This window comes from Salmo salar, chromosome ssa21 (genome assembly GCF_905237065.1).
Source record: "Salmo salar chromosome ssa21, Ssal_v3.1, whole genome shotgun sequence".
Taxonomy (NCBI): domain Eukaryota; kingdom Metazoa; phylum Chordata; class Actinopteri; order Salmoniformes; family Salmonidae; genus Salmo; species Salmo salar.
The window spans coordinates 19,601,200-19,625,888 of NC_059462.1; the positions used below are offsets into that span (position 1 = coordinate 19,601,200).

Sequence of the window (24,689 nt, forward strand, 5' to 3'; positions counted from 1 at the left end):
ATTTTATGTTGTGTTTACTTATTAAAACACTCACTCCCTGAACTTGCTTCCCGACTCTCAGCGCACATCGTTACACACACTCAATGCACATGTGAAACTTGTTGGTGCTTGCTTCTGTGTGCAAATCACTTGCAGTTTGAGATTATTTATTCCCTTTAATTTATGAAAAAAAGCTCATACTGGCCTTTATTATTTACAATTTATTCATTAGATTTTATCTTAATTAAATGGATTTATATTAAGAAAGGCTACTGTCAAATGTATTTTAGTTTATGTATTGTCTACCTAAAAAAAACGTTAATACATTTGAAGTCCTTCAAAATAGAAACCACATATCATAATGTTAGAAAGTAGAATATAAACTCGATATAGGCTACTGTGGGTGGGGTAGGCTAAACAATAACAACTGAATAGGCATAATTAAAAGAATGGTGATAAAGGAAATGAAAAACGCTAGGCAGAGCATGCCCAGAGCTTGTGGTTAAGCAGTACCAGAGTGAAATTTGAGCGGGAAAGAAAGCCGACACCAATTCCTTTATCTGCTCGATTAACGCTCTGCTCCTCGCTCCACACCGCCTACTTACATGCTCTGGGCATTCAAAAGCAGCCCTGCTTTAAGCTATCAAAAAACTGTCAATTAATATTCATATGAATGGATGGATCAGTGAATGAATGGCTGCAGCAACCATTACATGGTCTGACAAGCTGCATAACGAATTAGGCTTAATTAGACAAAATACCTATTAAGTCATTCAAACGTGATAATAAGTCGTTCAAACAACTTAGTATCTTGCTTGAACTACAAGGACTGTGGCGGTCATTGAATTTTGCCAGCCGGTGATTGTCAAGCAAATAACTGCCAGTCTCACGGTAATTGACCGTAATGAACATAAACACATTAAGCATCTCCTGTCTTCCAAGCATAACCTACAAGCCACTGATGCAGACCTTTGGAACATCTACACTACCGTTCAAACGTTTGGGGTCACTTAGAAATGTCCTTGTTTTTGAAAGAAAAGCACATATTTTGTACTTTAAAATAACATCAAATTGATCAGAAATACAGTGTAGACATTGTTAATGTTGTAAATGACTATTGTATCTGGAAACGGCAGATTTTTAATGGAATATCTACATAGGTTTACAGAGGCACATTATCAGCAACCATCACTCCTGTGTTCCAATGGCACGTTGTGTAAACTAATCCAAGTTTATAATTTCAAAAGGTTAATTGATCATTAGAAAACCATTTTGCAATTATGTTAGCACAACTGAAAACTTTTGTTCTGATTAAAGAAGCAATACAACTGTCCTTCTTTAGACTAGTTGAGTATCTGGAGCATCAGCATTTGTGGGTTCAATTACAGGTTCAAAATGGCCATAAACAAAGACTTTCTTCTGAAACTCATCAGTTTATTCTTGTTCTGATAAATGAAGGCTATTCCATGCAAGAAATTGCAAAGAAACTGAAGATCTCGTACAACGCTGTGTACTACTTTCTTCACAGAACAGCGCAAACTGGCTCTAACAAGAATAGAAAGAGGAGTGGGAGGCCCCGGTGCACAGTTTGAGAAACAGACGCCTCACAAGTCCTCAACTGGCAGCTTCATTAAATAGTACCTGCAAAACACCAGTCTCAACGTCAACAGTGAAGAGGCGACTCCGGGATGCTGGCCTTCTAGGCAGAGTTGCAAAGAAAAAGCCATATCTCAGACTGGCCAATAAAAATAAAAGATTAAGATGGGCAAAATAACACTGGACAGAGGAAGATTGGAAAAAAATGTAATGGATAGACGAATCTAAGTTTGAGGTGTTTGGATTACAAATAAGAACATTCGTGAGACGCAGAAAAAAATTAAAAGATGCTGGAGGAGTGCTTGACGCCATCTGTCAAGCATGGTGGAGGCAATGTCATGGTCTGGGCGTGCTTTGTTGGTGGTAAAGTGGGAGATTTGTACAGGGTAAAATAAATCTTGAAGAAGGAAAGCTATCACTCCATTTTGCAATGCCATGCCATACCCTGTGGACAGCGCTTAATTGGAGACAATTTCCTCCTACAACAGGACAATGACCCAAAGCACAGCTCCAAACTATGCAATAACTATTTAGGGAAGAAGCAGTCAACTGGTATTCTGTCTGTAATGGAGTGGCCAGCACAGCCACTGGTTCTCAACCCTATTGAGCTGTTGTGGGAGCAGCTTGACTGTATTGTACGTAAGAAGTGCTCATCAAGCCAATCCCAACTTGTGGGTTGTGTTTCAGGAAGCATGGGGTGAATCAAATCAAATCAAATCAAATGTATTTCTATAGCCCTTCTTACATCAGCTGATATCTCAAAGTGCTGTACAGAAACCCAGCCTAAAACCCCAAACAGCAAGCAATGCAGGTGAAGAATACCAAAGGTCTGCAAGGCTGTAATTGCAGTAAATGGAGGATTCTTTGATGAAAACAAAGTTTGAAGGATACAATTATTATTTCAATTAAAAAACATCATTTATAACCTTGTCAACGTCTTGACTATATTTCCTATTCATTTTGTAAATTATTTCATGTATGTTTTCATGGAAAACAAGGACATTTCTAAGTGACCCCAAACTTTTGAATGGCAGTGTACATTTTTAAAAGTGTAATAAGTCCATGTAATATAGCCTACACCATGACAATAAATCTATTATTTATTTTAGACAGGTCTAAAGAAACATGATATGAAGAAAATCTAGTCTATTTCAGAAGAACAGAATAGCATACTCTGAGTTGTCCTTATGTTAGGCCCTGATCTGGCTATGCCATATGGCTGTGGGCTACACTAGTTAATTTAGCGGACAAGATTTGCTTAGAATTCCGTGGCATTATTTTATAGTTTGAAGAATACAACTGAACATAGCTGAATAAAATAAATAATATATTCTCCAAACGATTTGAGGGAGTGCGCACATGCAGCTATTCTGTGTTGAGTGGTTAACAAAGAAACAGGTACTCCTATTTGCCTAATAGGATGTTTAAATATTTTATATATTCTAAGGCTGCATGATGCGATTCTAATAATGATTTGAAAAAAACTCTCATGAAAGGCATGAGCTCTGCTTTGTTTTTTTTGCGCAGGCTGTACACACTTCACCAGTCTCTCATTCACAGTTTTACAAGCATTTGATAATGCCTCAAATTTCCCAGCTGCATCCCCTTTGTGTGGCCATAATGCCCCCTATAAAAGCCATGCATTTTTCAGCCAATTGCAGCCAACGCCCTTGGGCTGAATATAATAATTATAATTCCCTTCTACCGGCTGCGAGCCAAAGCACCTCTCACTCACATGGCTCGCTGTCACCTGATCGGGTCTTTCTCACAGGCTACAAATAAAGACAGACACATCAGGGATGCAAACTGCATGCGTCCTTATCCAACACCGAGGCGCATATTGAAGATATTGGAAGAACACTTTCCGTAAGCCAATAAGATGAGTAAGCCTAACGAACAGAAATCTACTATCCCCCCTAGTACAAAAGTTGACTTATTCTATTCTGTGCGAGAAACAAATATTACAAACAAAGTCTGGGACAGTTGTGGGATGCGATAGATCCCAAATTAATACAACCACTAGCATCAAAAACCCTGTTTTAATAAGCAATGAGCCTGACAACAGAAGATGACGTTTAGCTTAAAATGTTGATAAACTATTAGGCTATTTCTTCACATTATAAGCGCAACAATGCGCACACGGCAGAAGGCTATGAGCGTGAATGTTCCATTAGCAGGAAAACACCATTCTCACAAGTGGCCACAAATGCAATTATGCATGTAATGCTTTTATTATAAAGGTGCATTTTTATGGTGAGAATTATCTTCCCCAAACTTGAAACTCAAACGCTGCGTATGTATGCCAGTTAGGCTCTACACCTATTGTAAAGCTGATCAAAGAGCTTAATTTTAAGAAGTTATTTGGCCACTTTAGTTGTGATACAAACCGTATCAAAACATATAGGCCTATGGGCTAAGCTACATGACAGGTGCGACTATGATTTTAAAAAAGTCTCAAAAAAAACCATGTGCTGTTTCATGCCTTAAGCTGGGCATCATTCACAAGTGATAATATATCATTCACAAGTGACAGGCGAATATTGTCACCCATCAGACTATTCTTGATTTAATCTTGTCTTTACTTATACTAAATAATATATGCGTCAAATTTTCTTTGATTTAGAATGGACCATTTTCATGCACCCGTCTCGAAACAGGGGCAGCGGAAAAAAATACGTAATCTATGCACTTAAATAGCGAATGGAGAACACCTTTCCCGTGGTTCATTTTCATGCCAGCCAGGTAGGAAATACTCCTGTTGTAAAGAAAAGCAATGTGCTTAATATTAGGAAAGTTGAGAAATAAATATAGTATGCCTAGCCTATAGAAAGCTGAGTAGAGGCCATCACTCTGTTTTCTCAGGCAACTGCATAGCCCATAGAAATGTTTCTGCAACATGAGCTCATGGGCTCTCATTAAGTGTTTGATTAGCTTTTCGATCACATTTGCATTGATGTCAGGGTGATTAGAGTGACAATAGAGTCCTGAGTACAAGGCAGTTAGCAACTTTGGTAGGCTACTGTTAGGTTCTAAATGAACCTATTAAAACTCACGGACGATCGGTAAAGCTTAAACCAAGTTTATTCACACATTGGGTCAATATAGCTGCAACAGACAAAAGACATATTTACAAAAGTGGTAATATATATACCCCAATTTGGGTGGAGTCTCCTTCTCTCTAAACATTACATCTTTATTATTAGGCAACAAACTGTTCCTTCTCCCTTAATGTGACCTGACCTCGACCGCGCTCCTCACTAATCCACAGCTCTCCACCCTTATCAGTACCTGCCAACATATGAACGTCTTCCCTGCACTCAGTACATTCCAAGCTTAATTGCCTCTACCATATACATTCCTCCTACAGATAACCATTAACTTCTGGTGTAGATCCTCGAGACCATAGCGCTCAACATTTCAATAGGATACCTGATAATTAACACTATTCCAAGTTCAGGAGTCAGAACCCAGAATCCATCACTACTAATGACCATCAGCAGCATCAGAGCTCGGAGAAGCCTAATTACCGTGACTAAACGGTCACGTGGAATTTGACTGCCGTCATGACTCGTGATCGCCGGTGTGGCGGTAATACGGTCACCGCAATTAACTATTTAGTGTCTAGACTTAGTAAAAATGCATTCGTTGAAACGAGATACTAAGTCATTCAAGCAAGATAATTCCAGAGTCTATGTTGTTGTTTTATTTGCCTTGGGCTTCAGGGCCTCCTTATGTAAAATCTATAGGTTTACCAAATGGTTAAGTGATCATGAATTAAGAGCAGTCGGATTAAGTAATAGTCAAATGTATTTTAACAAAAGAGAAGATAATCATATCAAAAGTAATGTGATCATTGCATTGAGAATGGACATTATATGAACATGTATTGCAATGAAACACTGATTAAGTTTGGTGAAAAAGTGACTGTATGAATTTGTGTGTTGTATTTAGTATTCAATTGTAAATGTGCTTAGAGTTTTGAAATAACTGCCTTTTAGAAGATCTGTTTTGAGTTTTGTACTAAGAGTTGTGAAAATGTACCACATACTTGTGAAAATTGCACCAAAGCGATAAAACAACAGAGACGTTTCTCCCCAATTTTGTTTAATGTGATTAAAAACCAAGCATTCTCTCCTCTCCATTAAGGCATTTTATTTTGTCCTGCCCAATGCATTCGCTGCGTAGTCAACACAATTAAGGGTTAGGCTCGTGAGATCACTTTGAAATAAATCTTAATCCCCTAAACTTTATTAAAGTATCAAGTTTGGGAGCAGCAAAACAGTGAGCGGACATCCCCTTTTTATCTCTGTAGGCTATTGTACATTATTTTAGCCAGCCCCTGTTATTATTTTGTATTTGGATGTGCGTAAAAGCCTACATGGATGGGTTATGTGCCCATCATGGAACGGGAGATGAGAGGATCCAGTGACACTCATATTTAGAAACATTTAAGTATTAAGCCATCCCCGGACCTATAGAGGTATCGCCAGCGCTAAGGTTTACCATTGCATTAGGTTTGTTAAAATAGAGCTCTCTATACGGAAACTATACAATGATGCGTAGGACATTGAACATCCACTTAAGAAACCACATTTAGTGTGCATGCATGGTACATCTAGGTGAAGTGGACATTACGTAAGCCAAATAATGTACCTTACAGAAACAGAATATCTGTGGACATTGTAACGACTCTTAGATCTTGGTCTGAACCTTTAACAACCCAATGGAAAGCTTCACATACTGCAGTTACTTTGTCCTAAATAAAGACCAGAGGTTACAGGACATACTGTACATCTCATAAAAGGAGGGAAAGAGGGAACTGCAGGCTTTTAGTAGGGGGCTGCGGTGCAGGGTTTCATACAACGGGGAAAACAATGTCAAACTAACTTCACTGTTGTTATTGGGTCAGTCCAAAGTCTCTTAGATACAGCAGGAACAAACGACCACAGTCGCATATTATGACACCTTGGACCTAACACGTGACTGTGGTTATTGACCTGAAATGACATGTACAGTTGAAGTCGGAAGTTTACATACACTTAGGTTGGAGTCATTAAAACTCGTTTTTCAACCACTCCACAAATTTCTTGTTAACAAACTATAGTTTTGGCAAGACGGTTAGGACATCTACTTTGTGCATGACACATGTCATTTTTCCAACAATTAATACAGAGAGATTATTTCACTTATAATTCACTGTATCACAATTCCATTGGGTCAGAAGATTACATACACTAAGTTGACTGTGCCTTTAAACAGCTTGGAAAATGCACAAAAATGATGTCATGGCTTTAGAAGCTTCTGATAGGCTAATTGACATCATTTGAGTCTGTGTATGTGTTTCAAGGCCTACCTTCAATCTCAGTGCCTCTTTGTTTGACATCATGGGAAAATCAAAAGAAATCAGCCAAGACCTCAGAAAAAAAATTGTAGACCTCCACAAGTCTGGTTCATCCTTAGGAGCAATTTCCAAACACCTGAAGGTACCACGTTCATCTGTACAAACAATAGTATGCAAGTATAAACACCATGGGACCACGCAGCCGTCATACCGATCAGGAAGGAGACGCGTTCTGTAAAGTGAGACGCGTTCTGAAAAGTGCAAATCAATCCCAGAACAACAGCAAAGGACCTTGTGAAGATGCTGGAGGAAGCAGGTACAAAAGTATCTATATCCACAGTAAAACAAGTCCTATATTGACATAACCTGAAAGGCCGCTCAGCAAGGATGAAGCCACTGCTCCAAAACCACCATAAAACAGCCAGACTATAGTTTGCAACTGCACATTGGGACAAAGATCATCTTTTTGGAGAAATGTCCTCTGGTCTGATGAAACAAAAATAGAACTGTGGCCATAATGACCATCGTTATGTTTGTTGAAAAAGGGGGAGGCTTGCAAGCCAAAGAACACCATCCCAACCGTAAAGCACGGGGGTGGCAGCATCATGTTGTGGGGGTGCTTTGCTGTAGGAGGGACTGGTGCACTTCACAAAATAGATGGCATCATGAGGCAGGAAAATTATGTGGACATATTGAAGCAACATCTCAAGACATTAGTCAGGAAGTTAAAGCTTGGTCGCAAATGGGTCTTCCAAATGGACAATGACCCCAAGCATACTTCCAAAGTTGTGGCAAAATGGCTTAAGGACAACAAAGTCAATGTATTGGAGTGGCCATCACAAAGCCCTAACCTCAATCCCATAGAAAATTGGTGGGCAGAAATGAAACAGCGTGTGTGAGCAAGGAGGCCTACAAACCTGACTCAGTTACACCATCTCTGTCAGGAGGAATGGGACAAAATTCACCCAACTTATTGTGGGAAGCTTGTGGAAGGCTACCCAAAATTTTGGACCTAAGTTAAACAATTTAAAGGCAATGCTACCAAATACTAATTGAGTGTATATAAACTTCTGACCCACTGGGAATGTGATGAAAGAAATAAAAGCTGAAATAAATCCTTCTCTCTACTATTATTCTGACATTTCACAATCTTAAAATTAAGTGGTGATCCTAACTGACCTAAGACAGGGAATTTTTACTAAGATTAAATGTCAGGAATTGTGAAAAACTGAGTTTAAATGTGCTAAGATGTATGTAAACTTCCGACTTCAACTGTACCTAAAGTTTGTTAGTCTTGTCAGTTTACGGACTTCACACTGACCATGGTCATGTGAATCTGCAGAATCTCACACCAAGATTCCCTCATCTTAACCGAACTGGCTAAACTGTAGTCTGGATTGGCCTCTGCTGTTCTACCACATTCTTGGGCAATGAAGCAAATGGTAGCACTGGCACTTGACTCACACTCCCAAGAGCTTTCAACTATTATTAAATAGCATTGAAGAAGGGAGAAAAAATAAATAATTATATGCATAAATCTGATTAAACATTGGTAATGAACATCTGTGCTTCATAACACTATAATGCAAACTACATAGCTACAATAAGTCACTAATATAATATTCAATCATTACCATTGATGAGTCAGAATTCAACAAATTTTAATCCAGAAGACACACTTAATTGATTCATCATGTAGATTCCATTTTGAATCAGTGTTTTAAGGTAACACAACATTTACTTAATGTTACCTAGATATAACACAAGGGAATATACATAATGCCCACTAATCAACTTCAATGTGGTGTTGTAAACACTGGCTGCTGATTATCAGAGCATGAGCACCATGTAAGATATACAGTCCCAATGGCACAATAAATCCTATTAAGTATTCCACTGTCATAGACCTACTCCCCCTGCTATTAATCAGCCTCAATCGGATTTACAGTGATTACATTTCTGAGGGATCTGGCTTTGGGTTTGGAGCCCTTGCTGATGACTGTGGTATGAAGAAACCAGAAGCCTGGTCTTCATTAAAACCTATCATAATGTCACCCTTTCAATACATCTTGGTAATGCTAAATAAACAGTACACCCGTGAATACCTTCTTAGGGTCGTGCTGCTACTGGGACTTGATGTGCACAGAAATCCCTCCATTTATCATTCACCTTTAAGGATTGCCACTGAATTAGTGAGCTGTTCTGGCTTCTCATGTCTGTTGGACACTCTAAATAATACTGTAAAAGGCATCTTCGGCATTAAACAACCTACAAGAACTGAAAAGCCTTCTGCTTTTGTTAAGTCTGAACTACCCTTAGTGAGGGTTTGTGTTTGACAAGAGCTCCAGAGGAGTGTGACATTATGACAATGACATGACACCAGTAAAGCCTCTATCCTTGGCTATGACCATCATTAAATTAGCAATATTTACTCCAGTCCCATGTCACACATGGCAGAGCAATTCACCTGCTAAATGTAGCTGAGCTGCAGCAGCAACAACAACAACTGTATTGTCAGACACTTTCATGATCCTAAAGCACTGATGTGTCTTGGGAACAGGTGAGTAGAAGCTACACTCATTACCAGTACAGATCTGTACTGCACATTCTGCACATTCTTACAACAAAGAATATTTAAATCCAGGGTCAAAAGGTGACCAACTCAGAGCAGGACATGCCACTACACTCTTTGAGAAAAGGGTTCCAAAAGGGTCCTTAGGCTGTCCCCATAGGAGAACCCTTTTAGGTTCCAGGTAGAATCCTCTTTAGTTCCACTCTTATGGAAAAAACACATGATTTCACGTGATATTTCCACGTCTTGCACACGTTTTGGACAACTTGTTATGATGTGGATTTTCACATGTGAAATCGTGCGAAACCATGTGTCTTTGGAATGCTTCAAATGTGATATTTCACATGTGGATTAAAATGTTCACATCAGATTTCACAGGTGATGCCCTGCAAACAAAAGTGAGTCACAGCATTCTTCTCTTCCTGCTATGCCACCCAGTCCGTGTCCATAACGGATTTCTACACTTTGGACTTCAAAGTAAATCTCAGCTTTGTTAAAAATACACTCAAGGAAAACTATTATATGTATCATAGTGATTTAGGAGTAACATTAAAACAAAATAATATACTCCACCAACATTAGACAACCTTACAGAAAACCCTAAAATTGCTGAAATAACCAAATAAATAAATGATGAAAGAATAGTCAGAATAACTGATAACAAAAATAGCAGTGCAGATGACACTCTTGTTAAGTAGTGCAGAGATGTATAATAGGTTATTAATGTTTAGGACAATGCTACAGACTTTGTGGCACAACAGAAAGATCAGTGTAGAGTGCATTCAGAAAGTATTCAGACCCTTGACTTCTTCCACATACTCAAAATTGAGCTCAGGTGCATCCTGCTTCCATTGATCATTCTTGAGATGTTTCTACAACTTGATTGGAGTCCACCTGTGGTAAATTCAATTGATTGGACATGATTTGAAAATGCACACACCTGTCTATATAAAGGTGCCACAGTTGACGATGCATGTCAGAGCAAAAGTCAAGCTATGAGGTTGAAGGAATTGTCTGTAGAGCTTTGAGACAGGATTGGGTCAAAGCACAGATCCAGGGAAGGGTACCAAAAATTGTCTGCAGCATTGAAGGTCCCCAATAACACAGTGGCTCCCATCATTGTTAAATGGAAGAAGTTTGGAACCACCAAGACTCTTCCTGGAGCTGTCCTCCCGGCCAAACTGAGCAATCGGGGGAGAGAGTTCCTCTGTGGAGATGGTAGAACGTTCCAGAAGGACAACCATCTCTGCAGAACTCCAAACATCAGGCCTTTATGGTAGAGTGGCCAGACGGAAGCCACTCCTCAGTAAAAGGCACATGACAGTCCGCTTGGAGTTTGCCAAAAGGCACCTAAAGGACTCAGACCATGAAAAACAAGATTTTCTGGTCTGATGAAACCAAGATTAAACTATTTGGCCTGAAGGCCAAGCGTCATGTCTGGAGGAAACCTGGCACCATCCCAACGGTGAAGCATGGTGGTGGCAGCATCATGCTGTGGGAATGTTTTTCAGTGGCAGGGACTGGGAGACTAGTCAGGATTGAGGGAAAGATTAATAGAGCAAAGTACAGAGAGATCCTTGATGAAAACCTGCTCCAGTGCGCCCAGGACCTCAGACTTGGGCGGAGGTTCATCTTCCAACGGGACAACAACCCTAAGCACACAGCCAAGAGAACGCAGGAGTGGCTTCGGGACAAGTCTCTGAATGTCCTTGAGTGGCCCAGCCAGAGGCCGGACATTTCTGGAGAGACCTGAACATAGCTGTGCAACGTCTCTCCCCATCCAACCAGACAGAGCTTGAGAGGATCTGCAGAGAAGAATGGGAGAAACTCCCCAAATACAGGTGTGCCAAGCTTCTAGCATCATACCCAAGAAGACTCGAGGCTGTAATCCCTGCCAAAGGTGCTTTAACAAAGTACTGAGTGAAGGGTCTGAATACTTATGTAAATGTGATATTTCAGTTTTACATTTTTTATAAATTTGCAAAAATGTCTAAAAACCTGTTTTTGCTTTGTAATTATGGGGTACTGTGTTTAGATTGTTGAGGGTAAAAACGATTTAATCAATTTTAGAATAAGGCTGTAACAAAACAAAATGTTAGTTGAACATAATTTAGCTGAACAGCAATAACACATTGAATTGCACATTTGAAAACATGATCATGTGAAGTGTTCCAAAAACACATTTTCACATGAAACACATGATAACATGTAACTATACTTATCCATTGCTGTATAATTTTGTGGTCAATTTTACAGTCATTATAGGGTAAATTTCTATAGTAATAGGATACTGTATTAGTGTATTGCTATATATTTACTGTCAATCGCAATACACTTGGGCCCTTCCTGCAAATTAACTTGGCATGCCTCCAATGCAATTGCATTTAAACTTATAGCATACTTCAGATGTGCTTATGCAACAAACTGTTAAAAAAAATCCTGCCATTTTACAGTAAGTTACCGGCTACTGAGTTGCGGTGAAAATAGTGAAAACAACTTTTAATGCATTTCTACAGCTTAACTGTATTTTTCTGAGTAAGTATACAACAACAAACTGTATTCAGGAAGTACACAGAAATGTGTATTTATTTATTTTCAATACCTTAAAATTAGGAATTGGATTTTGGTTTACTTTCTGAATTGAATGGAACTTAAAGGAAAAATCCACCCCAAATCACTAATTCATATAATTTACAGTGTTAAATAACACTAATATGTGAGAACAATGTTTTTTTTGTTAACAAATGTTTAATTTTGTCATTATAATAAAGTTGGTAGCAACGTGAAAATCCTTTTCGAAATCTATTGCAGCGCACGTCAACTACAAAACCCACAATGCAATGCTGTCTCTATGGCCTGGTGGACTAGCTAGCTAGCAAAGGTAACTACACACAATAATACCAAAGTTAATATCAGCATGTGAAGGAGCTAGTTAGTTGTAAAATAACCTAAACAAACTGCACTATCAATTTAGGTATCAACAATCTCATCATGTTCAACCTGAAGATCGTGGTGCCTCGCAGAGAAGAGTCTGACTTTCGCAAGGGCAATACAACCTGGACTGAAGAGGCAGACAAATGGGAGAAATGTGGTGGACCCTCTATTACATTTCTCGAGGTAGGTATAGGAACATAGCAAAAATATGAACAGTGGCTTATTTGAGAGAAGGCAACCTCCCGTGTTATGACATCAGCCAGTATTGAAATCTGACATGCATGATCGATGTTTTCGAAAATTTAAAAATCGTATTCCTATTAAATTCCAGTGTAGTGAGAGCAGCTTTTTTGCAACGCTAAATCATACCAGACAAATTTCTGTCTGCTTGAATGCCAATAGCTCAGATACACATGAAAACATGAAATTACTTGGAAATCGATAGAACATACAGTACCAGTCAAAAGTTTGGAAACACCAACTTATTCAAGGGTTTTTCTTTATTTTTAATATTTTCTACATTGTAGAATAACAGCGAAGACATCATAACTATGAAATAACACATATGGAATCATGTAGTAACCAAAAAAATTGTTTAACAAATCAAAATATATTTTAGATTTGAGATTCTTCAAAGTAGCCACCCTTGGCCTTGATGATAGCTTTGTGCACTCTTGGCATTCTCTCAACCAGCTTCATGAGGAAAGCTTTTCCAACAGTCTTGAAGGAGTTCCCACATATGCTGAGCACTTGTTGGCTGCTTTTCCTTCACTCCATATCTCAATTGGGTTGAGGTCAGGTGATTGTGGAGGCCAGGTCATCTGATGCAGCACTCCATCACTCTCCTTGGTCAAATAGCCCTTACACAGCCTGAAGGTGTATTTTGGGTCATTGTCCTGTTGAAAAACAAATGATAGTCCCACTAAGCGCAAACCAGGTGGGATGGTGTATCGCTGCAGAATGCTGTGGTAGCCATGCTGGTTAAGTGTGACTGAATTCTAAATAGATCACTAATAGTGTCACCAGCAAAGCACCCCCATACCATCACACCTCCTCCTCCATACTTCACGGTGGAAACCACACATGCAGAGATCCGTTCACCTACTCTGCGTCTCACAAAGACATGGCGGTTGGAACCAAAAATCTCAAATTTGGACTCATCAGACCGATGGACAGATTTACACCGGTCTAATGTCCATTGCTTGTGTTTCTTGGCCCAAGCAAGTCTCTTCTTCTTACTGGTGTCTTTTAGTAATGGTTTCTTTGCAGCAATTCAGCCATGAAGGCCTGATTCATGCAGTCTCCTCTGAACAGTTGATGTTGAGATGTGTCTGTTACTTCACTCTGTGAAGCATTTATTTGGGTTACAATCTGAGGTGCAGTTAACTCTAATAAACTTATCCTCTGCAGCAGATGTAACTCCGGGTCTTCTTTTCCTGTGGCGGTCCTCGTGAGAGCCAGTTCCATCATAGTGCTTGATGGTTTTTGCGACTACACTTGAAGAAACTTTCAAAGTTCTTCACATTTTCCGGATTGACAGACCTTCATGTCTTAAAGTAATGAGGGATTGTCGTTATTCTTTGCTTATTTGAGCTGTTCTTGCCATAATATGGACTTGGTCTTTTACCAAATAGGGCTATATTCTGTATACCACCCCTACCTTTTCACAATACAACTGATTGGTTCAAAAGCATTAAGAAGGAAAGAAATTCCACAAATTAACTTTTAACAGGGCACACCTGTTAATTGAAATGCATTCCAGGTGACTACCTCATGAAGCTGGTTGAGAGAATGCCAAGAGTGTGCAAAGCTCTCATCAAGGCAAAGGGTGGCTACTTTGAAGAATTTCAAATATAAAATATATTTTGATTTGTTTAACACGTTTCTGGTTACTACATGATTCCATATGTGTTATTTAATAGTTTTGATGTATTCACTATTTTTCTACAATGTAAAAAATAGTAAAAATAAAGAAAAACCCTGGAATGAGTAGGTGTGTCCAAACTTTTGACTGGTACTGTAGCTCAGAGATAAACAAAAACAATATAACATTAAAAATGTTCATTGACCTCAACATTGCTTAGCACACTTGGGACTCAACCACACCTAGGATTTGAACTCACAACCTCTTAGCTTGTAGAGTCACAAGCTTGACATAAGCATTGAGTGCTAGGAATATGGGACCAAATACTAAAATTTTTTAACTACTTTAATACACATAAGTGAATTTGTCCCAATACTTTTGGTCCCCTAAAATGGGGGGACTATGTACAAAAAGTGGTGTAATTTCTAAACATTTCACCCTGATACGGATGAAAATAACCTCAAATAAAGGCTGACAATCTGTACTTTATCCTCATAGTCATTGTATCATTTCAAATCTAAAATGCTGGAGTACAGAGCCTAAAGAACAAAAAATGTGTCATTGTCCCAATAATTATGGAGGGCACGTAATAGGGTTAGATGACGGTGCAATTTCCCTTTTTCCCCTTTTCCCATTTCCCCTTTTTTGTGAACAAATGTGCTATACACTTTCCAAAGAGTAGCCATGTTTCCATCCAACCATTTCATACAGATGAATTACCTGATGCATGAAAAAGGTCACGACCGGGCTGATGGAAACATCATATGCCAGTACAATTTTATAAATGTCGAAAGACAATTTGTTCGTTCGACATGGTGGGATCTTTTTGTGATGTCATATGTTGTGTGGTCCTCCCACTACGGCTCAGGAAAGCATGCAGTTTATTTGGCTACAGATTAAAGAAATGATGATGAATTTCACACGGTGGTGAAAAAAAGTCAGTTGGATGGAAACCCATCTCCGGTGGGAAAATGTGCATATTGTTTTATGCAGACTTTAAAATATTCAAATTGAAAATTTGCCGCAAATTGCATGGAAACCTAGCTTGTGAAAGGCAGCAATACGCAACATACCTTCTAGTCTGCCGGAAAGCCACGTGAAGAAGAATAATAAAAAGAAGAAGAAGATGAAGGTTGAGCACTTCTTTTGACATTGTCAGTTGTGCAATCTTTTTTAAGAACTTAACAATTAAAGGTTGTAACGCCCTGGCCATAGAGAGGGGTTTTTGTTCTTTGTTTTGGTTAGGCCAGGGTGTTACATTGGGTGGGCGTTCTATGTTCATTTTTCTATGTTTTTGTATTTCTTTGTTTTGGGCCGTGTGTGTGTGTGTGTGTGTTTGTGGCTCCCAATCAGGCACAGCTGTAGTTCGTTGTTGCTGATTGGGAGTCACACATAAGGAGCCTGTTTTTTCTTTGGGTTTTGTGGGGGATTGTTTCTGTTTAGTGTTTTGCACCTGACAGGACTGTTTGGCTGTCGGTTTTCTTGTTTTGTGTGTATAGTGTTCTTACGTTTATTAAAATTCAAAGATGAACACTAACTCCGCTGCACCTTGGTCTACTTCCACAGACAGCCGTTACAAAGGTCATGAACAGTCAAAATCATGTTTTCATCAAATTGGATGATATTTGAAGGAAACCAGATGAAAGTATGATGACCAAAATATGAAAAATGACTGTTACTACTACATTGATAAAGTTTGATTATAAAGTTACTGGTCCATGTCAAACACTTGGATTCATTATTAAGGGGGCAAGGTGACGTCACCTTAACTCTCATTTTAATACACCAATGGTACCACGATATTCTCTTACAGAATTTAAATAAGTACCGCTTTGTAACCAACATCTGAGAAGGCGTGTTTGTAGATGGGCATGGTTTACATAGCTACTGGTGCCAAAATTTGACTGTATTGTGTCAGCAAATATAATAAATTGACCCTATTGATCTATGACAAAGATACTTGTATTTTTGCCCTTTCCTCTGTGTCTGGTCTTAGTTAGTTACTGTGAACCGCATGACAAGTGACATGCCAAACGGGAGATGTATAAAAAAAAAATATATACTATATATATATATATTTATATATATATATATATATATATACACTTGATGGAAATTCAATGTTGGTTGAGTTGCTTTGTGTATCACCAAATTAGCTTGAGATTATTTTTACGGCAATCTGCTCACTGCATCCACATTGCTTGACATAGGCATTTCAAAGAGCTGTCAGTCAAGGCGAGCTCATTAATATATTTCCCCACCCACTGGGAGACTAGTCAGGATCGAGGGGAAGATGAACGGAGCAAAATACAAAAAGATCCTTGATGAAAACCTGCTCCAAAGCACACAGGACCTCAGACTGGGGCGAAGGTTCACCCTCCAACAGGACAACAACCCAGCCAAGACAACACCGGAGTGGCTTCGAGACAAGTCTCTGAATGTCCTTGAGTGGCCCAGGCAAAGCCTGGACTTGAACCTGATCAAACATCTCTGGAGAGGGAAAGGGGGATACCTAGTCAGTTGTACAACTAAAATGTGTCATCCGCATTTAACGCAACCCTTCTGGTGTGGGGGACATCCACTTCATCAGCACCCAGGGAACAGTGGGTTAACTACCTTGCTCAGGGGCAGAACAACAGATTTTTTACCTTGTCAGCTCGGAGATTCGATCCAGCAACCTTTCGGTTCATGGCCCAACACTCCTACCCGCCAGGCTACCTGCCATCCAGAAAATAGCTGTGCAGCGACTCTCCCCATCCAACCTGACAGAGCTTGAGAGGATCTGCAGAGATGAATGGGAGAAACTTCCCAAATACAGGTGTGCCAAGCTTGTAGCATCATACCCAAGAAGACTCGAGACTGTAATCACTGCCAAAGGTGCTTCAACAAAGCACCGAGTAAAGGGTCTGAATACTTAAGTAAATGTGATATTTCAGTGTTTTATTTGTTATAAATTTGCAAAAATGTCTAAAAACCTGTTTTTGCTTTGTCATTATGGGAGTTGTGTGTAAATTGGTGAGGGAAAAAGCAATTTAATACATTTTAGAATAAGCCTGTAATGTAACAACATTTGGTAAATGTTAAGGGACTATAGGCTATAACTACAGTTTCTATAGGCTACAGGTTTTTGATATGGCACATCCACCTTTGTCAGACAGCAGTTTTGTGGTGACATCATACTGTCTAATTGACATCCTATTGCTCAATTGTGAGTGTTTCAGACATGTCACTAACAGATATACAATTGAAAGTTAGAATGGAAATTTCCCAGGAAAACAGGTGTAAACATTACTGATGACTCTATACATGTTTTTGAACCTTGTAATTGACTGTTACACTGTAAAACTAGGTGGTCATGTCACCATACCACTACAAATGCTACTACTTCCACCTCGACCTTCAATCATAATCAACATCATCATCACCACCACCATCAGCTCTACTAAATAACTATATTAAGCTTCATTCGTGTGCTTATCGCTGTGTAATACAACCTGTTGTCTACATCATGGACAGTTTGATCAACAACAACAACATCAATAAAACTGTAATTTTAAGACTTGCTTACTTCAGATTTCCATGCAGCATTTGAATGAGGGATGGATGGTGGAGATGGCTTCTTTTGAAGCCACTTTCTAGGTGAAAATAAAGTACTTGAGCTTCCGGTTGGAGTATAGGGGCTTCTTTTGGTGGCTTTTGAATCATTGTCGAAATGGCCAGAAGTATCCAAATATATTGACAGGCTTGAGGATGCAGAATGACAGTGTTTAACTCCGGCTGTAAGGCGCGCATCTAGTTTGGAGAGGCTTTCGTTTGAGGCTCGGAGCGACTTTTGATCATCTGCTTGACCAGATGTCCCATCCGGTTCAGTCCCATAGCGTTTTATCAAAGCTGGGTCCAAACTTATAGTCTTTCTCAGTCTCCGTTTGGACCTTGTTTTGGATGTTGGCGAGGAGCATAAGAAAACGCTGCTCAGCAACCCTTGCGCGGACATATCAGTATTCTTAACGTTTCACAACGTAACCTAGGCTACTATATCGAGTTCATTAAAGCGATCAGAGATTATATGGTTACCTTGAATAAACATAATCACATGCCTTCCGTTCTCAGTGGTAAGGCTGGCTACCTGTTGCACCCCATACGACCCTGATATTCAACCAAGAAAACCCACAAACAAAAGTAATTCGCTCAGCTATAGTTCTTCTTTGTTAGTTCTTCCTTTTCATAATTTACATGAACAGGGATGGTAGAACAGTTTCACAACCGTGGACTCTTGTGCGTCACCAAGCTTCGCCCTTCTGAGTAATAAGAAATCGATGCATGTATCTGACTCATCGCATGAGAACCGCTCTACTCCCATTCCCGCCACCGTCATAATTAAATGTGATTTCACATCCATAAAATATATTCGAAAATAACAGAATAAGATGTGGTTTTGTGGGTTACACTGAAGAAAAAATGTAGGTTCTTCCTCAGTTCGTAAGGTTTCGTGGATAACTATTTAATAGCATACAGCAAATTGACCAGTGTTAATTAAAGGACCAGTGCATTCAAAACGTGATTTTTTGTTGTTGAATATATATTGTTTTATATAGACACTGTTGGAATAATACTGTGGAATTGTAAAAATGATGATAATGCCCTTTAAGTGTAACAGCTGTTTGAAAAGACTGCCTGAAATTTCAGCCTATTTTAGTGGGATTGAGTTTTGGCCTGCCTGGTGACATCACCAGTAAATTAGTTGAATGACAAATAATATAGTTCCAAACCTCTGCCAATAACAGCTAGTTTTCAGTTTTCCCCTCCCCACTCAGACTACTCCCAGACAGTCCTAGTAAAATTATTGCTTGAGAAATTGCTCTTCGCTAAGAAGCAACACTACATGACCAAAAGTATGCGGACACCTGCTCGTCGAACATATCATTCCAAAATCATGGGCATTAATATGGAGTTGGTCCCCCTTTGCTGCTATAACAGCCTCCAATCTTCTGGAAGGCTTTCCACAAGATGTTGGAACATTGCTGAGGGGACTTGCTTCCATTCAGCCACAAGAGCATTAGTAAGGTCGGACACTGATGTTGGGTGATTAGGCCTGGCTCGCAGTCGGCGTTCCAATTCATCCCAAAGGTGTTCAATGGGGTTGAGGTCAGGGCTCTGTGCAGGCCAGTCAAGTACTTCCACATTGATCTTGACAAACCATTTCTGTAAGGAAAGGACCTTCCCCAAACTGTTGCAACAAAGTTGGAAGCACAGAATTGTCTAGAATGTCATTGTATGCTGTAGCGTTAAGATTTCCCTTCACTGGAGCGAAGGGGCCTAGCTCAAACAATGAAAAACAGCCCCAGACCATTATTCCTCTGGCACCAAACTTTACAGTTAGAACTATGCATTCGGGCAGGTAGCGTTTTCCTGGCATCCGCCAAACCCAGATTCGTCCGTCGGACTGCCAGATGGTGAACACGTTTCCACTGCTCCAGAGTCCAATGGCTGCGAGCTTTACACCACTCCAGCCGATACTTGGCATTGCGCATGGTGATCTTAGGCTTGTGTGCGGCTCCTGACAAACAGTTATTTTGCTGATGTTGCTTCCAGAGGCAGGTTGTAACTTGGTAGTGAGTGTTGCAACCGAGGAAAGACGCACTTCAGCACTCGGCAGTCCCGTTCTGTGAGTTTGTGTGGCCTACCACTTCACAGCTGAGCTGTTGTTGCTCTTAGATATTTCCACTTCACAGTAACTGCACTTACTGGGGAAAATTTAGCAAGGCAGAAATTTGACAAACTGACTTGCTGGAAAGGTGGCATCCTATGACAGTGCCATGTTGAAAGTCACTGAGCTATTCAGTATAGGCCATTCTACTGCCAATGTTTATCCATGATAATTGCATGGCTGTGTGCTCGATTTCATACAGCTGTCAGCAAAGGGTGAATTTGAAGGGGCATCCATATACTTGCATTTTTATAGTGTATTTTTGTTTCTTTTTAACAATTTTTTATGTAAATGGTCACAGTAAGGTACTTAATATTGTTACCCAGAAATTATTTGAAATTGAGATTGGTCTGCACTGGGCCTTTAAAGATACAGTATGCAGAAATCTCTCCACCATTTCATGGTGGCTAAAATTCAAATAATTCACCAAGTTTTAGTTTAAACAAGGAAGCTGTGAAATATATTTTCCATAACCAAAACTATTGCATTTTCAGCTGTTTGATGCTGGTGTATAAAACCACAAGTAAAAGACACAAAATTGTAACTTAACAACAGGAAGCATAGAAATAGCACACATAGAATAGATATACTGCTTCTTAGACTTGCTTTCAATGAGAATGACAGATCTATAACTCACCTTTCTATGTGAATTTGTTCAGTCACACAAAAAGTTACATATACCAGCTTTAACTAGTTTAGATTTTTCAGTGTAACATTTCCAGTGTTGATTCAAGAGTTACATTAAGACTACATTACTGTAAACTTTACAGTGTAGTGTTGGCGTTAATCAATGGAAGAAAAAGTTCCCAATCGTAATACTTGAGTAAAAGTAAAGATACCTTAATTGACTCAAATAAAAGTGAAAGTCACCCAGTAAAATACTACTTGAGTAAAGATCTAAATGTATATGGTTTTAAATATACTTAAGTATCAAAAGACCAGCACACAGCTCGGACACCCATGCATACCCCACAAGACATGCCACCAGAGGTCTCTTCACAGTCCCCAAGTCCAAAGCAGACTATGGGAGGCGCACAGTGCTACATAGAGCCATGACTACATGGAACACTACTCCACATCAGGTAACTGATGGAAGCAGTATAATCAGATTTTTTTTTAAACTGATCAAAATACACCTTATGGAACAACAGGGACTGTGAAGCAACACAAACATAGGCACAGACACATGCATACACACACATAACATACGCACCATACACACACATACACATAGATTTTGTGCTGTAGATATGTGGTAGTGGAGTAAGGGCCTGAGGGCACACACTTAGTGTGATGTGAAATCGGTTATGAATGTATTGTAAGGCTTTTAAAATTGTATAACTGCCTTAATTTTGCTGGACCCCAGGAAGAGTAGCTGCTGCCTTAGGGGGGATCCATAATACATACAAATGTAAATGTACAAATGAAGATATACTTAACTATCAAAAGTAAAAGTACAAGTATGAATCCTTTCAAATTCCTTATATTAAGCAAAGCAGATGGCCACATATTCTAGTTATTTTTATTTACAGGGGCACACTCCAACACTCAGACATCATTTACAAATGAAGCATGTGTTTAGTGAGTCCGCCATATCAGATGAAGTAGGGATGACCAGGGATGTTCTCTTGATAAGTGTGTGAATTAGACCATTTTACTGTCCTGCTAAGCATTCAAAATGTAACGAGTACTTTTGAGTGTAAGGGAAAATGTATGGAGTACAAAGTACATACTTTTCTTTAGGAATGTAGTGAAGTAAAAGTAAAAGTTGTCAAAAATATAAATAGTAAAGTAAATTACAGATAACCCCAAAAAACTACTTAAGTAATACTTGAAAGTTTTTTTACTTAAGTACTTTACACCACTGGTGCTAATAACCAGTTGAACCAAAACCAAGCCCATCATTATCATATTTCCCAGTGTGATCTATTGCAGGTCGATTGATTAATTGATCTTATGCTACTAAAATATAAATAACATACATTTTTCTAAACTATTCCAATCTTTTAATTGGACTTATTGCACCTGTTACTGAAATAGTTGTTCCAGTTTAGATGTTAAAATTAATCTCATATCTTAGTCTTCCCAACCCTGACAGTCATTCTGAATGCAGGTAGCGAAGAAAAAAAAAGTTGGATATCCCCACTCTGGTACTCCAATAGGAATTACACATCACTTTGCAAGCCAGCATAATGTGACTTGCAGGCCTGATGTAGCCTGTAAACTATGAGTTTCTGGTCACTGTATTATGGTAAAACAAGGCCCTCAAAAGAAGGCCTTATGAAATATATCTTTAAAAAATTTAAATGAATGAATGCAACAACCATCTCTCTGTCACTAGCAAACACAGTCATGGGTGGAACTGGTAAAAATTCACTCGGAAGGCACCCTGGTAAAAATGCAAATAAGGCTTAAAACCCAACACAAGGGCTATTCAATTCCGGTCCTGGAGGGCCGAAACATTTCTGGTTTTGTATGTGTCTTCAAAGAACCATCCCATTAATGGTTCTTCAGAGACCCTAAAATGGTTCCCCTATGGCATTGCTCTCAAGAACATTATTTGGTTCCAACTTGCACCTTTATTTTTAAGATTGTAAGTGTACTTCACAATTTCAGTCATCTTAATATTTCCATTCAATAATCAAAAAAAGAACACTGGACAAGGTTCCTTAAAGTTAAGTCTGTTGATATAGCCATTTCCAAAGGAAACACAATAATTCCTTTAATATGTTATCATTTGGCTCTGTCTCGATTCAAACTCGCCACTTAGCTCACCAGCCTTTTTCCCTTGGAGTAAAGCTGCTTCTGCTGCTGCTGAGACATTTGGCAAATATGGGAACAGTCTCTTCCTGTGGAAACCCTAGGGAAAGGACACATCTGATAACATAGCTTGTGAACCAGGACTGTATAGCTCTGATTAAAATTAATCAGATACTGGAAACCACTAACAGATATCAGAAGAGATTATAAGAGTTGCTTCTCGTTTGATCCACTTATTTGCTCACAAGGTTTAGAGTAAGACCCCTGAATGTTCCAATCAGACTTCCCATTATGTCATTCCCTCTAGCAGGGGTGGACAATTCCAATCCCCAAGGGCCTGATTGGAGTCACAGTTTTACCACAGCCGCAGATAACACACCTGACTCCAATAATCACCTAATCATGATCTTCAGTTTTTAATGCAATTTGATTAATCAGCTGTATTTGCTAGGGATGGAGAAAAAGCAGGCCCTCGAGGACTGGAGTTGCCCACCCCTGGTACAGGATAACTACGTTTTGAGGAGCTTACATCCATTGACCTTCACCTACTGACCTATAGGCTATGGGTAGAGTTGGACACTGTATGGGACAAATGTGAACTCTGTGTACTCTATGGCACCATGCACTTCCCTGTACAAGTTTTAAATGTAAAATGTACATATATTTGCTGTACATATGAAGCCGTTTAGGATCCACAGGTTAAACATAAACATCCAACAATAACAGTCCATTATGAATGGGAAAACTACGGGAAATACGGACATACAGTACACAATATATACAAAAGTATGTGGACACCCCATCAAATTAGTGGATTTGGCTACTTCAGCCATATCCGTTGCTGGCAGATGTATAAAATCGAGCACACAGCCATGCAATCTCCATAGACAAACATTGGCAGTAGAATGGCCTTACTGAAGAGCTCAGTGACTTTCAACGTGGCACCGTCATAGGATGCCACCTTTCCAACAAGTCAGTTCGTGAAATGTCTGCCTTGCTAGAGCTGCCCCGGTCAACTGTAAGAGCTGTTATTGTGAAGTAGAAATGTCTAGGAGCAACAACAGCTCAGCCGCAAAGTCGTAGGTCACACAAGCTCACAGAATGGGACCGCCGAGTGCTAAAATGGGACCGTAGCGCGTAAAAATTGCCTGTCCTCGGTTGCAACCCTCACTACGGAGTTCCAAACTGCCTCTGTAAGCAACATCAGGACAAAAACAGTTCATTCGAGAGCTTCATGAAATGGGTTTCCATGGCCACGCAGCGCACACAAGCCTAAGATCATCATGTGCAATGCAAAGCATCAGCTAGAGTGGTGTAAAGCTCGCTGCCATTGAACTCTGGAGCAATGGAAATGCATTCTCTGGAGTGATGAATCACGCTTCACCATCTAGCATCCGACGGACAAATCTGGGTTTGGCGGATGCCAAGGGGAACACTACCTGCCCCAATGCATAGTGCTAACTGTAAAGTTTGGTGGAGGAGGAATAATGGTCTGGGGCTGTTTTTCATGGTTCCCTTTACTGGCCCCTTAGTTCCAGTAAAGGGAAATCTTAACGCTACAGCATACAATGACATTCTAGACGATTCTGTGCTTCCTACTTTGTTGCAACAGTTTGGGGAAGGCCCTTTCCTGTTTCAGCATGACAATGCCCCTATGCACAAAGTCCATACAGACATGGTTTGTTGAGATCGGTGTGGACGAACTTGACTGGCCTGCAGAGCCCTGACCTCAACCCCATCGAACACCTTTGGGAGGAATTGGAACTCCGACTGCGAGCCAGGCCTCATCGCCCAACATAGACCTCACTAATGCTCTTGTGGCTGAATGGAAGCACGTCCCCGTAGCAATGTTCCAAAATGTAGTGGAAAACCTTCCCAGAATATTGGAGGCTGTTATAGCAGCAAAGAAGGGGACCAACTCCATATTAATGCCCAT

At 39.7% G+C, this 24,689-nt stretch overlaps 1 protein-coding gene across 5 annotated transcripts in view; it reads right to left on the reverse strand.

Moving 5' to 3' along the window:
- The window catches only part of LOC106581914 (rho GTPase-activating protein 6), a 70,392-nt gene extending 51,740 nt beyond the window's left edge, over positions 1 to 18,652 (reverse strand). For all 5 annotated transcript variants that reach the window (XR_001323198.2, XR_001323197.2, XM_014164375.2 and 2 more), the window contains exon 1: positions 17,855 to 18,652. Coding sequence is in view for 3 of the 5 variants with exons in the window: in XM_014164375.2 (XP_014019850.2) it covers positions 17,855 to 18,280 (426 nt within the window). In the remaining 2 variants the exon portion in view is untranslated. The remainder of the gene's footprint in view (positions 1 to 17,854) is intronic.
- Between the last annotated feature and the right edge of the window lie 6,037 nt (positions 18,653 to 24,689).